This window comes from Archocentrus centrarchus, chromosome 24, assembly GCF_007364275.1.
Source record: "Archocentrus centrarchus isolate MPI-CPG fArcCen1 chromosome 24, fArcCen1, whole genome shotgun sequence".
Classification (NCBI taxonomy): domain Eukaryota; kingdom Metazoa; phylum Chordata; class Actinopteri; order Cichliformes; family Cichlidae; genus Archocentrus; species Archocentrus centrarchus.
Window position 1 is genome coordinate 3,353,525 of NC_044369.1, and position 15,837 is coordinate 3,369,361.

General features: G+C 41.2%; 3 protein-coding genes across 9 annotated transcripts in view; all 3 read left to right on the forward strand.

Annotated features, from left to right (window-relative positions):
* The first annotated feature begins 775 nt into the window (after positions 1–775).
* LOC115774071 (cytochrome P450 2K1-like) lies at positions 776–4,678 on the forward strand. Its single transcript, XM_030721123.1, has 9 exons — positions 776–1,051; positions 1,147–1,309; positions 1,421–1,570; positions 1,691–1,851; positions 1,957–2,136; positions 2,271–2,412; positions 2,589–2,773; positions 3,243–3,384; positions 3,465–4,678. The coding sequence occupies exons 1-9, from the start codon at positions 845–847 to the stop codon at positions 3,650–3,652; spliced, it is 1,518 nt and encodes a 505-aa protein (XP_030576983.1). The 5' UTR covers positions 776–844; the 3' UTR covers positions 3,653–4,678.
* Positions 4,679–5,296: 618 nt separating this feature from the next.
* LOC115774072 (cytochrome P450 2K1-like) lies at positions 5,297–11,100 on the forward strand. 3 transcript variants are annotated; one of them, XM_030721125.1, is made up of 9 exons: positions 5,297–5,563; positions 5,687–5,849; positions 6,427–6,576; positions 6,680–6,840; positions 6,951–7,130; positions 7,477–7,618; positions 9,880–10,064; positions 10,397–10,538; positions 10,614–11,100. In XM_030721125.1, exons 1-9 carry the CDS (start codon positions 5,402–5,404, stop codon positions 10,799–10,801), a joined length of 1,473 nt encoding a protein of 490 aa, XP_030576985.1. In that variant the 5' UTR covers positions 5,297–5,401; the 3' UTR covers positions 10,802–11,100. The 3 variants fall into 3 exon arrangements, with proteins under 3 accessions (XP_030576985.1, XP_030576984.1, XP_030576986.1); XM_030721124.1 differs by having other exon boundaries at positions 5,297–5,558; XM_030721126.1 differs by lacking the exon at positions 6,951–7,130 and having other exon boundaries at positions 5,297–5,558.
* Positions 11,101–13,587: 2,487 nt separating this feature from the next.
* Positions 13,588–15,837, forward strand: part of vash2 (vasohibin 2) — a 36,014-nt gene continuing 33,764 nt past the window's right edge. For 3 of the 5 annotated variants that reach the window (XR_004019164.1, XM_030721175.1, XM_030721179.1), the window contains exons 1-2: positions 14,117–14,302; positions 14,900–15,331. Coding sequence is in view for 4 of the 5 variants with exons in the window: in XM_030721175.1 (XP_030577035.1) it covers positions 15,011–15,331 (321 nt within the window). In the remaining variant the exon portion in view is untranslated. Of the gene's footprint in view, positions 13,767–14,116; positions 14,303–14,899; positions 15,332–15,837 lie in introns of those variants that run through there. The other 2 variants (XM_030721177.1, XM_030721178.1) reach the window with 2 other exon arrangements.

Genomic DNA, 15,837 nt, shown 5'->3' on the forward strand with positions numbered 1-15,837 from the left:
TACTATGAGGTCTTTAAGATAAGATTGGGCCTGATTATTCAAGACCTTGTATGTGAGGAGAAAGATTTTAAATTCTATTCTAGATTTAACAGGGAGCCAATGAAGAGAAGCCAATATGGGAGAAATCTGCTCTCTCTTTCTAGTCCCAAATCCTGGTCAAAAATAACTCAGAGATTCCTCACAATCTTACTGGAGGCCAAGGTAATACCATCCAGTCAACATCCACATAAAATGGATGTTGACATTTTTCTGTTGCTGCTGTTGTTCATTTTTTTCCTTTTCAAACTGTTTTCAAAATTTTAAAGTGAAAAATAAAAAAATATTTCAAACATGAAATCATTCTCGTGTGGACCAAAATATAATACAAAATATAAGACCGATGATTATTCTTCACCACAATGACAAAAATGGCATAAAAATTCATTGATTCCAAGATGAGTCCTTTTTGACCCACTTGTGGAAGAGTGTAGGGTCCATTCACTCGTGCATCTGAGGGCTAAGGCCTTTAGCTTTAAAAAAGTTTCATGGTTTATTTGTCACATCGTCAGAGAATTTCTATTACTTTTGTAATTCTTATTTAATTTTGTAATTTTTATTTAAAATATTAAACAGTAATCATTCTAGCCCTGTCTCTCTGATCCACATGGAAAAAAAAACCAAAGTACAGACTTACTTATTAATGATTTACAATTTCAGAGTGACTGTTCCAAGTCTTTATTCCATCACCTTTGTACAGACTCACTAGATTGCTCAATGAAACAATTGGCTGACTTACTTCATCCAAAGTCCTGAGTCATTGAGACTCTAGAGCCCAAAGAAGTAGTGGGCATTTTGTTTTAAAGCCATGGGGATATTAGATGCTTTTCTGCAGTCCTTCAATTCTGCTTTCTTGCTGGGGGCTCTCACAGTCGTCCTGCTCATCTATTTCATCTCCACTTCCAAGTCCAGCTCTCAAAAGAATGGAAAGTGGCCTCCAGGACCCAGACCACTTCCCCTGCTCGGGAACTTGCTGCAGCTGGATCTAAAAGGACCTTACAAAACATTAATGGAGGTGAGGAGGTTATCAGATTACTTTGTAGACTGAGCTCTTTAACCTTTGCTTTCTCTGATATGTGTGAAAATATGAACATATTCTACTGTTTTTAGTTATCTAGGAAATATGGATCAGTCTTCACCATCTACCTGGGACCTAAGAAGGTGGTGATCCTGGCAGGATACAAGACAGTGAAGGAGGCACTTGTTAACTATGATGATGTGTTTGGAGACCGAACTCAAATGCAAGTTGCGCATGAATTTGCCCAAGGACATGGTAAGGAAAAATTACTATTGACCAGTATTTTTCTTATTAATTTTTAGCATTTCTTTGGTTATTTCCTCACCTTTAATCTGTCTGTTAAACTCCTTTATGACCACTTCTAAGGGGTTTTATGGTCCAACGGTGATTCGTGGAAAGAAATGAGGCGCTTTGCACTGACTAACCTGAGAGACTTTGGGATGGGAAAGAGAGCGTGTGAGGACAAAATAATTGAGGAATCTCAATACCTCATTGAAGTTTTTAAGAAATTTAAAGGTAAAAATAGTCACATTTGTATCAACTGAATTTCTTCAGTCGTATAATGACTTAAACTGACTGATACTTTATGGTTTGTTTTGCTCTTTTTGTTTTTTAAAATTATTTCTGTTGTGACAGGAGAAGCTTTTGATACGACCCAACCAATCAACTGTGCAGTCTCCAATATTATCTGCTCCATTGTCTATGGCAGCAGATTTGAATATGATGATCCAGAGTTTATATCTCTGGTAACTCGAACAAACAGAATTGTTACACTTGGTGGAAGTCCCTCGATCCAGGTTTAAATTCCTGCTTTTTGAAGCTCATACAAACACGGATACATAAATCACTCACTGTTGCAAATGAATCCTGTTATTTACTGAGGTATGTCTGATGTTTGACAGATGTATGAAATGTTTCCATCGGTCTTGAAGTGGGTTGCTGACAGGAGAGACTTCTTCAAGCTGGTTGTTGCCAACAAGAAACAAAATCTCGCCATCTTCAGTCGTTTAAAAAAGACTCTGAATCCACAGATGTGCAGAGGCTTTGTGGATGCTTTTCTGGTCCGCAAGCAAAATCTGGAGGTAAGTTTCAGTTCTGGAATATTTAACTGAAGCTCAGCATGAATCCTCAGCTGTGGTCAAAATAAAACTTCTTTTTCAGCTGCTCGACCCCATCAGACTTTGGGATCACATTTATTTGAAATATCTCTGTGCAGGAATCTGGGGTTACCAACAGTCACTTCCACGATGATAACCTTTTGATAACGGTCATGAATCTGTTTGCTGCCGGTACTGAGACAACATCAACTACACTGAGATGGGCGCTCCTGCTTATGGCCAAGTATTCAAAGATACAGGGTGAGTAAATCACAGCTTAAATACACTAATGAAAGGTTTTATTGGGGGAAAAATGACCATCACAAACTCAAAATCAATTGAAGCATGTGACCTTCATGCATTTATTGAGTATCGTGGAGTGTTTTAGTTTGTCTGATAAGGATGAATTTTGCCCACTGCCCTCTTTTATCTCTCAGATGAGGTCCAGGAGGAGCTGAGGAGGGTCATAGGAGATCGACAGGTGCAGGTGGCTGACAGGAAAAACCTGCCCTTCACTGACGCCGTCATCCATGAGACACAGAGACTGAGCAGCATCATCCCCACTGCACTTCCTCACAAAACCACCCGAGACATCACTTTTCAGGGTCACTTTATCGAGAAGGTTAGACTGAATAATACATCTCCAAAACCTGGCAGAAGCCAACATGTTGCAAGAAAATATAACTGCATCTTGGAACCACTTTTACTGGTTTAACAAATGGAAGCAGGAAAAACAAATCCAGAGGCAAAAGAGAGATCAAAGTCAAACAGGACTTGGAAAAAAAAATAGGTTCAAAGGGATGCAGCTACACAAAAATGAAAGAGCCAAGTAGAGCCCAAGGTTGCACAAGTAAAAATAACCACAAACACACACTGGGTGCAGGTGTGTTATATTGCTGCTTGCACTCACTACTGCTTTCTAATCCAGCCTAAAGAATCTGGTCAAATGAAGCTGTGCAAAGGAGAAAATAAAATTGTATCAGAGACGTGACAGACGTGCATCTTCTTTGATCTCTGCATAATATCACCAGAACTGGTTTAAGTCTGTTGGCATTTGTAAGTAAGAGTACTGTGTGTTGTCACTTCTGCAGGGAACCACAGTGTTTCCTCTCTTGACATCTGTCCTGCATGATCCCGATGAGTGGGAGAGACCACACAGCTTTTATCCTGCACACTTCCTGGACAAAGAGAAAAAGTTTGTGAAGCGTGATGCCTTCATTCCATTTTCTGCAGGTTTGTGAGCTCAGCCGTCACCGTTTGGGTTACATCTGCTGACAGGACAGCTTAACTTAGCCTTTGATTCTCTCCTGCAGGTCGCAGGGTTTGTCTCGGAGAGGGTCTGGCCAGGATGGAGCTCTTCCTCTTCTTTGCTACCCTCATGCAGCATTTTCGTTTCACTCCTGCACCTGGAGTTTCAGAGGGTGAATTAGATCTGACTCCAGGTGTGGGCTTCACTCTCAGCCCTTTACCTCACAAACTGTGTGCTGTTTCTCATATGTGAAGAAGAGGTTTTCATTAAAATCCTTTGTTGCCCTGTGTGAAGAATTCAGCTAAGTTCAAATCAGCTTTTGTGCTGTTTTCTGTTATTTCAGCGCAACATGATCCAAAAATAATCTAAATTGTTGTTAAATTGTTTCTTTTGTTTCAGAGTATTGTAGCCCTGTCTCATGCACTTAGAGAGGTCTTATCCACCTTTTACTTGCAGAAAAAAAGAGTCTCTGAATAGTTGTCTGTGAAGTTTTTGTGCAAAATTAAGACTGAATATTTTGATCAATATGTTAACATTTCCTGTAAACAATCTGCCACATGCTGGAGATGTAACATTTTTAACATTTTCTTCACAATAAAGGTAAAATGCTGCATTATTTTTCTTACTCAACCATCAGTCTTCTTCCCAAGTATCCCAAAGTCTGGAGAGTGAGTAGAAATATAATGCCAAGAACAGGGATAGTTTTGCTTTTCATTGACAAAAACAGGGACTTCCATTCAGTTTCTGCAGTTTTCAGATAGATGCATTAAGATTGTGTGGATCTGTAAGCATGGTTAAGTGGCCATGGAGGCAAAATGAGGAGATTCTTTTTCACCCCAAAACGCAACAAAAGTAAAGTCCTGGCCATCGCCGTTCCAGGGGTGGGGCCAAAAGAAGGGCTTTGGGTGGAATTTGATAAGCAGAAGAGGATGGATGGATGCATGGATGGATGCACTGATGGATGAATGGATGGATGCATGGATGGATGGAATCATGTAGAGTCAAGTCTGCTTCAAGGTTTGGAGGCTGGACATTAGGATGGATACAAACAGGGAACGGATGAAGTTTAATGTTAATAATGTATCAAAAAGCATAAATTGTAAATGTTCTTTATAGTTGCCATATGTTCAGCTCCACAATGCAGTACATTCAGCTGAAATCTCAGATAAAGATATAATGCAATAAAATAAATGCTGCAGCTAAAAGTGGTTTTATGTGTGCGACTAAGAGCCACAAAAAGCTCTTATCTGTGGTATTAAAGAAAGCACAAATTCAGGTGTCAAATCTTTCGTCTCTACCAAAAGTTAGGATTCTTTTAATCTTGCTGTATTAAGCCTTATCTATGTCTATATCGTTATACATCTATCTCTCTCATGCTGTGGTCATTTTTGTAATAAAAAGTTATAAATGAACCCACACTTCTTGCTTGGGCATCAAATATTACTGTTTAGTTAAAATCACTGGTGTCTTTGGTATCAGTGTCCCGACACACCAGTCACAGCAGCAGCGGTAAGATTGGTCTCACTCTCAGACGGTAGTACTCAACTATTACTCAACACTGTTTGGTTTATGACACATTTACATTTGTCATATATTCAACTTTAAACGGTAATTAAAAATTAAATCCAGCTTCAGTCTCAGATGAGGATAAAATTCAATAAAATAATTGCTGCAACTTTTAGAGGTTTAGTTGTGCACAGCTAAAAATTAAAATATATGGTTACAGGTAAGAACCGTGTTGATATCAGGTAGACATACTGTATTTATTCTGTTTTTTTTTTTAATTTGGAAAATCAATATTGGTGCAGACCAAAGTACAAACTGCAACATTAATCATTTACTGTTTTGTTACACATAGGGCACTCTTTGCGCTGCAAATACCTGTGCTGTGTCTGATTCTGTCACTGCAACTCCAGTACAAATAACTTAGAGTACATTTTGTTTTAAAGTCATGGGGATACTCGATATTTTTCTCCAGTGCTTCAGTTCTGCCTTCTTGTTATGGGCTCTAACGGTCCTCCTGCTCATCTACTTAATCTCATCTTCCAGTTTCAGTACCAAAAACAATGGGAAGGAGCCTCCAGGACCCAGATCATTTCCCGTGCTTGGGAATCTGCTGCAGCTGGACCTGAAAAAACCCTACCACACATTACTGGAGGTGAGGTAAAGTTATTGGACTAATTTTCTTTTAGGGTGTTTTGCAGATTCAGTTCTCCAGGCAGCTCTTTCACCTTCAATGGTTTCTCTGATGTGTGTGAAAATATGAATGTATTCTTCCATTCTTAGTTGTCCAAGAAATATGGATCAGTTTTCACCATCCATCTTGGACCCCAAAAAGTGGTGGTCCTGGCAGGATACAAGACAGTGAAGGAGGCACTGGGTACCTATGATGATGTGTTTGGAGACAGAAATCCAATGCGAATTGTGCATGAAATGGCCCATGGACATGGTAAATAAAATGACTGTTACCACATAATTTGTCATAATAACTTTTATAAGCCTTAACCTATTGTTATTTAAACTATTGTGTGAACACACACGATGTGTGTGTGTATTACGATGTGTAACAGATGCTCTTCCCCCCTCCCCTCTCTCTGTGATTTGTGTGAACTGGGACCACGACCGCTCACGCACGTCCATCACTATCAGCAAACTGTTTAGGCGGGGAGCTAGGTCCTGGCTCGATAATCCCCTGACCCCCTCGTGTCTGTTGGCACACCCACCACCCACCCACCATGTTGCTATCCCGGCTTTAAATGTGCTATATGCTTTGCTGAGGTGGTTTTTTGGAACCTGGTACTGTGCCCATAATGAGCAAAGTATGAGATGAATTTTTTGAACCTAACTATCCTGTTGTTTGTTTTTCTTTCCTGCTTAAATCAGCGGCAGCGGCTGCAGACACTTATCTCCCCTGTGTGTTAGTTTTGTCTGTCCTCTTGGATGAGTGTTCTGGAACGCAATTTCATTGTATGTCTTGACGTATAATGACAATAAATTATTCGTGATTCGTGAACACTTCTTCTCAGGGGTTGTTTGGTCCAACGGCGATTCATGGAAAGAAATGAGACGCTTCGCACTGACTAACCTGAGAGACTTTGGGATGGGAAAGAGAGCGTGTGAGGACAAAATAACTGAGGAATGTCAACATCTCATTGAAGTTTTTAAGAAATTTAAAGGTGCAATTTGTGTGATTTAAAATGTTGAAATGAGTTGAATACTCAATTAGCTTGATTGTTTGATTTCTTTTGTATTTCACTGTTTTGATTTGTCTTATGACAGGAGAAGCTTTTGATACAACCCAAAGCCTAAGCTACGCGGTCTCTAATATTATCTGCTCCATTGTCTATGGCAGCAGATTTGAATACAATGATCCAGAGTTTACATCTTCGGTAAATCGAATAAGCAGAGGTGGAAAGCTTTTGGGCTCTCCTTCAATACAGGTAGTCATACTTTGAAGTTTATACCGTCACTTTGTTAAATACATAAAGCATCAATTGTTGCTACTCAACAATGTTATTTTAATTACTGATACACATCTAATGTTTGACAGCTCTACAACATGTTTCCATTGCTCTTCAAGTGGATTCGTGACCGGAAGGAATTGCTCCAAATATCTGTTATCAATGTGAAACAAAATCTCGCCATCTTCGATCGTTTAAAAGAAACTCTGAATCCACAGATGTGCAGAGGCTTCGTGGACGCCTTTCTGGTCCACAAACAAAATCTGGAGGTTGGCGTCTCTGTGTGGAAGAATGAACTGAAGCTCATGGTGAACCTGTAAACATTCCCGCTAAGCTAGTGAAAACAAAGAAAGTGTTACCGCACCCAGTGCATCCTGACCATTACTTGCATTGTGCTTCTGGTTCATGCTACTTGCTTGTTAATGTTTAGGATCTTGTTTTATTTTTAATCATATCCATGAAGAGACTAAATCTACGTATCTCCTGCAGAGGTTTGTTCACCCACTAAAGAGCTTTCAAACAGATGTAAAAACAACATGTTTTTATGCTGCTGAACACCCATTTAAATTTGGGGATTAGATTTATTTGAGTAACTTTTTTGTTGCATGTCTGCAGGAATCTGGGACTACCAACAGTCACTTCCACACCGACAACCTATTGATGACAGTCATACAGCTGTTTGCTGCCGGCACTGAAACAACATCAACCACACTGAGATGGGCGCTTCTGTTCATGGCCAAGTATCCAAAGATACAGGGTGAGGAGCCTGAGTAATCCATGACTTGAATACATCAATGAAAGACTGACCGTCAAATGGCTGTCACAAAAATGAAATCAAATAAAGAAAGTGACCTTTTAATACAGTCGTGTGAAAAAGAAAATTGTAAAACACTGTTATGGCAGTGGCCATCAGAACAAAGAGGGCTCAAATGCAGAAAACACTCAAACACTCAGTGAGTTTCAGGCTTTTATTTACAGTGCACAGGGAAAGGAAACAAAGACTTTCCTGAGTGGAGGAACTCAGGAGTTCCTCCACTCAGGAAAGTCTTTGTTCTGGTGGAATCTGCTTGGAGAGAGGAGAAGAGAGTTAGTCAGGGCTGGGTGAGTGAGTTCAGGCGAGGGCAGGTAGATTTCTGGCTTATTTGGAAGGATGGATGAGTCCTTAGTCGAAGGGGAAGAAGGTCCAGGAATCCAGTGGATGAGGTGGACGGGTCCAGGAGGACAGGTAGGGAAGCAGGTGGTGTAGTCAGAGATCAGGTGAGAAGTGAAGTCCAAGGAAACAGGTGAGTGGCTGGGAAGTAGTTATGGGAGAAACGTTGCTGGCAACAACAGGGAAAAAACAAGAAAACTGTGGAAGAAACGATTACAAGGAAGAAAGGTGTGAGCCAATTTAACACACTGACTATCCAGAGAAGGCTGGGAGTCTCCCCTCATCCTTTAATTGCTTTCATCGGTGCGCTGAATCCCAGACTTTGCCCCAGAAGGGAAAACAGCCAGTCTGGACTTATAGACCCCCCTCCCCGATAGGACGCAGCATAGTTAACCTGACTGAAAATCTGTTAAATCGCCTGGTGAAAGTTAAGCTGCATAGTGCTCTTTAAGTAGGTGAGATTCTTGTGATAAGTCCATACAATAAAAGACTATACTTCAGCCCCCTCCAGCCAGTGCCGCCACTCTAGAGCTCGATTTATGGCAAGCAGCTCACAATTCTCGACGTCATAATTCTGCGCCACGGGAGAAAGAGGTCGGGAAAAGAACGCACTTACCTCTGGGCCCCGAGCACTGGTGATAACACTATTCCTGCTCCTGAATATGAAGCATCCACCTCCACTATATATATATCGCAGTGAGGGGTTATGTTACACTAGAACAGGGACTGACGTGAATTTCTCTTTCAGGAGGGTGAACGCCACTTTTACATTCGCTGGGTCAGTTTTCACCTCCCCTCCTCAAGAACACAGCCCAGAAATGTTACTGAGGATGCATGGAACTCACACTTTTCGACCTCGATGTAGAGTTGGTTCTCCATCAGACGCTGCAAAACACAGCAAACGTGCACTCGGTCCTCCTCCAAGTTCATGGAAAAAAAAAAGAAATAATCCAGATATTCAAAAACAAACAGGTTCAAAAAGTCTCTAAGGATGTTGTTCAGTGTTGTTTCTGAGGCTGAAAGGCATGACTAAATATTCAGAGTGTCCCTGAGGAGTATTAAACGCAGTCATCCAGTCATGCCCTTTGTGGATTCTTGCCAGGTGATAAATGTTTCGTAGGGCTAATTTAGTGAATATTTTATCGTCCTGGAGTGGTCCAAAGACTGAGCTAATCAGCAGTAAGGGAAAACAAACAAACAAACAAACAAAAACAAATCCTGTCCCTACTTCTGCACCTAAAGGATAAAGGACACTCTTTTAAGGATGACAGTGTTCACATTTTGGACCGGGAAGACAGATGTTTGAAAGAGGAGTAAAAGAAGCATCTATGTCCACTGTGAACAGCCAACAGTGAACAGAGGGGGTGGCTTTCGACCCCATCTAAAATGCAGTCCTGAGCTCCCTCCCCAGGTGCCTCAACCCCTACTCACACCTTGCTTCAGGTGACCTCAGTAGGTCACTTGAAAGAATGAGGCAAGGTCTCACATTGGGTTCACCCAAAACTCCTGATGGCAATGACCCACACCTTTTTTCACACCTTGGCACATGAACAATAGTGGGTCAATGACCACCTCTAAGGGGACAACCCCCAGCAGGGTTTAAATACCTGGGACTCTCCATCATTTGGTTTAAGTACTGAAAAAGGATGACAGGTGAAACGTCTTCAAAAACTCAAAGAAGTCCAGTCACCGTTTTTTAAAGCTCCAGAGACATTTCTTCAAGTGGGGTGTCGTCAGTTTTTTATTGGACTGCACAGAGTGCTGTGAAACTTTTCTTTTTCAAATGACTGTATTTATTTAGTAAAGTGGAGTGTTTTAGTGATTCTTGTAGGGATAAAATGTATCTACTGTCTGCTTTCATGCCCCAGATGAGGTCCAAGAGGAGCTGAGGAGGGTCATAGGAGATCGACAGGTGCAGGTCGCTGACAGGAAAAACCTGCCCTTCACTGACGCCGTCATCCACGAGACACAGAGACTGAGCAGCATCGTCCCCACTGCCCTTCCTCACAAAACCACCCGAGACATCACTTTTCATGGTCACTTTATTGAGAAGGTTAGACTGAATAACGCATCTATGGAAAACCCGACAGAAGCCAGCATGTTGCAAGAAAATGTAACTGCACCTTGGATTGTGTTCTTGTGGTAATTTTGAGTAAGGGTTATGATATGGTAAGAAAACCTAAATGCAGACAGAAGGCAGGAACAGTTTTTATCAGTTTAACTGAATGCACAAACCAAAATTTTGAAGGCAGTGTGAACAGCAAACACAACAACAGGGAGCAGTTCAGAACAAGAGCAAAAATATTTTCTGTTGCGCCTTGTGTCTCTCTGCTATCATTTAGCACACAGACATCATTTTCGGTTTGTGTGTTGTCACTTCTGCAGGGAACCACAGTGTTTCCTCTCTTGACATCTGTCCTGCACGATCCCGACGAGTGGGAGAGACCACACAGCTTTTATCCTGCACACTTCCTGGACAAAGAGAAAAAGTTTGTCAAGCGCGACGCCTTCATTCCATTTTCTGCAGGTTTGTGAGCTCAGCCGTCACCGTTTGGGTTACATCTGCTGACAGGACAGCTTAAGCTTTTCTTTGCTCCTGCAGGTCGCAGGGTTTGTCTTGGAGAGGGTCTGGCCAGGATGGAGCTCTTCCTGTTCTTCGCCACCCTCCTGCAGCATTTTCGTTTCACTCCTGCACCTGAAGTTTCAGAGGATGAATTAGATCTGACTCCGAGCGTGGGCCTCACTCTCAGCCCTTCACCTCACAGACTGTGTGCTGTTTCTTGTATGTGAGGAAGAAGCATCATTTTAAAAACTATCAGTCTTCTCTGAATCATGCTGCTATTTGAGGGACACATGAGAATTTGTAGTGCATTATGGAGAAAAAAAATGCAGTAGTTAATGTCTTCTTTGCAATATTCAATGTTTGCAAAGCCAGAACTGACCTCTGGGCTGATTCTTTAGATTTAAGTTCAAGCCAATCACATACCGTATTTTTCGGACTATACGTCGCTCCGGAGTATAGGTCGCACCAGCCAAAAAATGCATAATAAAGAAGAAAAAAACATATATAGGTCGCACTGGACTATAAGTCGCACTTTTTTGGGGGGGGTGGGGGGGTTGATAGAATCCGAGACCCAGAGCAGAAATTCCATCTTGAACGGCAATTTAAAATAATAATGGATTAAAGAACAAGACGAACACGGTTACGCCTACGTTATGCTAACGTAGCACATTCAGCTACATGACGCACAACGAACACGTGTTCGGTATGTTAACGTAACATTAAGTTATTCAGATAACCATAGCATAAAGAACATACTAACAAGTTAACCAAACCATCAATCCATTGAATTCTTCATCCTCGGTGTCACTTCTAAACAATTCCGTACACTCCGTAGACGAAGCGCCGCTTCCTCTTCTGTGTCGCGTTAGTCAGACTCGCCGTCAGCTGCAGTTCCAATTATTCCAGCCTTTCTGAATCCCAACAGGATGGTTTGTCACTGAAGCCCATGTTTTCTTGATCCATCCAATGACTTCCAGGAAAGTTGGGTGGCGCATTCTCCCAGTTGCCGTTAAGCTGTGCTCTCCATCCATCATCCACTGCGCCCACAGGTTACGCAAGACTGCCTTAAAGCTGCAGCTCACGGAGATGTCAAGTGGCTGGAGTATTTTGGTTCATGTGTTATAAATGTCACATATACGTCGCTCCGGAGTATAGGTCGCACCCCCAGCCAAACTATGAAAAAAAGTGCGACTTATACTCCGGAAAATACGGTACATTTAAGGGAGCCATATCACCTAGCAACAGAATTTTTTTGACTATATGAAAGCATCTCCGCAGAGCTTTTTTGTAAGTTGATCAATAAGGTCACAATAACTTAAAAATGCTACACAAGCACTTTTCAATTTCTCACTTGTTCATGACGATGTAATATTTTCTTTATTTTCTCTGCAAGAAAGCTGAAATATTAAAACAAATGCATCCCATACTCATCATTTCCTTCCTGACTCCTCCCTCTTCTCAGCAAATATCCTAAGTGGCTGCAGCTGATTGGCAGGAATAAATATCACAAAGGACTTTTATACAGACCTCTTTCTTCTTTCAAATTAAAAGACAGAATGATCATTCTTTAATGTAGCAGTGATAATAATGGTCCTTTACTTTAATAAAACCTTGATACTTCCTCATATCATCAAATGAAGTTTTTTTTTTATGAGTGAATCAAACCAAATAGGGGTAAAATAATTCTACAATAATTCTCCAATTAATCATGTTGAGAGAGTCAAGCAACTTATGTATCCACTGAGAACGCAGCACTTGTGGCTCTCTCTGACACACACAAGCAGACAACAGAATAACTTACTTCTTGCTGCACTTATTCCCCATTTTCCTAGAAAAATAAAAAGAAATGCAGGGTGGCTCATGACTTGTAGAGTACTTTATGTTATCAGGCCAAATTTAGGTTGTTTTAAGGGTTTAAACTTTACACCCTGCAGTGACTCAGTCTAGTCGGGACACAGTGAGATTGTATGCTACATCTAAAACATATTATTAATCCAAAATATTAGCTGTATGAGACATGCAGTGCACACTTGAGTCAACAGACATTGAACATAACATCACTGCAATAATATAAAGTTGTGATGAGTTAAAATGAAATAAAAAAAATGCTGAAATGTAGTCATTATAGCTACATAACTGAGCAGCTGTGCAGGCTGATACTGCAGATGGAATTTCATGTCATGTGACCTACACGAGTCCTTCTCTACCATATGTTATAATCAGTTAACCAAAATGAAAACCAGACAACTGCTACATTACATAAAAACATTTATGTAAACTGATTCATAAACTCAAGTTTTTTTTAATGTGAAAATGAAGTCAGAGTTTAATGAGACCACACCGGTTTCATAGTGTACAGTTACTTTCATGTCCTTGTATCGCTGTAACAAACACTTTGTCCAGAAGGTGGAGTTCTAAGTTAGGTTACTACTGCAAATACAGCAGCCCAGCATTAAAATTGATACACATAAATACGAGACATGATATATGGTGTAAAATAAACTGTATGCTGTATGTTATTGTGCTGCACATCTAATGTTCGATGGGATTGTTTCAAGCATGTTTTACATGTAAATTAACCCCCAACCCCGACACACACACGCACGGTCTGAGGTAAAATATGTATTCATTATTTAAAACATTTGGAAATGGTATTAAAACTAATACTACCTCTATATTGTGGGATGTGTGTGGATATATGTGTCATTAGAATGACTGGAGTCAAAGTGACTGGAGTCTACTTTGCTTTGGTCTCTTCCAGAATATTAAAATTTATTCTGAATTAGAAAAAGTGTCCAGCCCCTATAAAACCATCAAAATCAACAGTTAGAACAAGTGGAAGAAAATGCAATTTGTTTGCAGATATGTCACTTGTTGACCTTTTCGTCCATCAAAATTAACCAATCAGAGAGCACGACAAGGTCCAAATAAGGTAGAGACTACTCTCCGGCCCGCCCCTCTTTGTTAGCGCGACCAATCAGATACCGCCCAGCACTGGCAACTGTCGGGGATACTAGCAGCGGAGAGCTACGGGAGAACAGCGGCCGCCAGTTGGACCGTTTTATCCCCAAATTTAATCATGTGAGAGGTTATAAAGGAGCCTTTTTATCACCATGAAATTGGATTTTCTGAGGAGATAGCTGCTATCGTGGCTCCTTGCAGGCTGCTGACAGGGAGGAATGCAGAGAAGAGGTAATTTCCCCGTATTGGGTTGGTGGGAGGCACCGGCCCCCGCAGTGTAGTCAGACCGAAGATAGAAGAGCGGAAAAGCTAGACAAAACAGTGGAACTTCCGGACGAGAGTTTCAAAATAAACAAACCGCCAGAAGCACATGATTTGTTTTGTTACATTTCTTGAGACAGTTGCTTTTAAATTGTTTTCAGAAGCTTTACAGTCAAAAAAACGATGTGACTGTGAGTATTCTGCAACGACTCGTAGTACTCAGTCGTTGTATACGCAAGATTGACCGACGTACTGATTTTATTTTGAAACGGAACATGCGCTGATTTGTGCCTAGCGAACGCTAGCTTCCGCTAGCTTGACACATAGGAGAAGGGGTGAAGTTACAAAGCCTCGAACCAAAACAAGACTTTGCAGCCTGTGGTGAACAACGGGGCTTTGTTATGAATGGAACACACCTCGTTTTGAGGACTGATTTTCAGATCAAATGCTTTTTAAACCGGAAGTTCGATTGTTTATGTTAAATCGGAACCTCTCTGGAAAATACGGTACGCTTAGGATTGATAACGGTTTGGGATATTTCAGCGGATTCCACCTGATGAAAAACCTTATGTCGATATGAGCTTAACTGTGGTTGGTGGTTGGTAACCTACTCACTAATGAGTGGCAAGTAAATCATTCTACAGGATGTCTTTTATTTGCTATGTTGTGTCAGTGCAAAATAAACTACTGTGTAATTGATACTCATGAGTTTATATGACTGCTAATGTGGATTTTTCATGTTCAGGAGGCTTTTTTTTAAATGAGCTATTGAACTAATCTAGAATAATTAACCAGGAGTTATTATTTAAGCATATGATGATTTGGGGGAGCATTTATTGTTGGATTTGTCAGCTGCTGCCGCATTTTGGGAGGCTTTTGGGTCCCTTTAAGGCTTCTTTATCGCTATCACTCCTCTTCCTAAGTAGAAATGTCACTGGTATTCTTTTTTGTAACAGTTCAGTGGGAAGTACCTGGAAAAATCCCCACTGTATCTTTACACAAACACTTGTTGCAGTGATCTTTGCTGTGCAGTTGTGCACATGTACTGTTGTTTTAAAAAGCATAGTAGAGTTAATGTTTTTGCTTTTTTCCCTCCTTGCCAGGATAGCCCTTGAAGATCAACATGTGCTTCGCAATGCTGACTAACAAAAAGAAGATCTAAGCTGGAGGAGGACTGCCTATCCTAAGTTTTCCTCCTCCTCTTCCTGGGATCAATGACCGGACCCAACTCCCCGAGCCGGACTGGCACCTCCCCGGCCAAACTAAGCAGGCATGGCCGGTCCAAGAGCACTAGCTCGCACTGCCTCCTCCGCTGCAGCACCCAGGAGGAGTCCTCTCTGTCTCCCCCTGACAACAGTTCCAGGTCCCCTGAGGAGGAAGAGGAGAAGGATGGAGGGGTGCTTTTCTATGTCAACCGGTCTGGTTTTCCAATCGAGAGTGTCACCTGGGAGAGAATGTGGTCCCATGTGGCCGCTGTGCACCCCGAGGGCCAGGAGATGGTGGACAGGATACGAAATGCTGCATACCTTGCCAAGGTAAACCAGCTGGCTGAGTTATTGGGTTATCAGTGCTTTTGATTTCTCTACTGGAACAAAAGTCTTTATTAATTATACCAGATGTTACTTTTAGGCCTCTGTTGGTTTGTTTGGATTTGTTGCCACTGTTTGTGTGTTCCAGAAGTGTTTGTCATTTTTACTCACCACAACAGTGAGGCTGGAATTGTCTTTACCTTGTATGTGTGTGTACCACTAAAGCAGTTTTGAGTACTTTGGCAGGTGTTTGCATGTCTGCCTGTCAACATGAAATGAAGGCCAAGTTCTGTAATGATTTGAGAGATAACTGGCACTGAGGTTGGTGTGATCCTATCTCTCTAGGACTAGACTCCATTTTATTCTTATTATTTCAAAGCACTTAGGTAAAGTTAATATTGTAGCAATTTGGTGTTCATCTCAGTTTGGGGAATTTAGTTTGCTGTCTCTTTTCTCCTTTGTCTGACTTGTTTTACAGCTGAGAAATACTTAAATGTGGTGCAGTGGTTAGT

What these genes read in the sequence shown, in the direction of transcription:
- LOC115774072 (XM_030721124.1), top strand. Translation starts at nt 5,352, where the DNA reads ATGGGGATACTCGATATTTTTCTCCAGTGCTTCAGTTCTGCCTTCTTG. An exon ending in AGTTTTTAAGAAATTTAAAG is followed by an intron (nt 6,577 to 6,679) that starts GTGCAATTTGTG and finishes GTCTTATGACAG; the next exon opens with GAGAAGCTTTTGATACAACC. An exon ending in CAAGTATCCAAAGATACAGG is followed by an intron (nt 7,619 to 9,879) that starts GTGAGGAGCCTG and finishes TTCATGCCCCAG; the next exon opens with ATGAGGTCCAAGAGGAGCTG.
- LOC115774071 (XM_030721123.1), top strand. Translation starts at nt 845, where the DNA reads ATGGGGATATTAGATGCTTTTCTGCAGTCCTTCAATTCTGCTTTCTTG. An exon ending in TGAATTTGCCCAAGGACATG is followed by an intron (nt 1,310 to 1,420) that starts GTAAGGAAAAAT and finishes ACCACTTCTAAG; the next exon opens with GGGTTTTATGGTCCAACGGT. An exon ending in TCCGCAAGCAAAATCTGGAG is followed by an intron (nt 2,137 to 2,270) that starts GTAAGTTTCAGT and finishes ATCTCTGTGCAG; the next exon opens with GAATCTGGGGTTACCAACAG.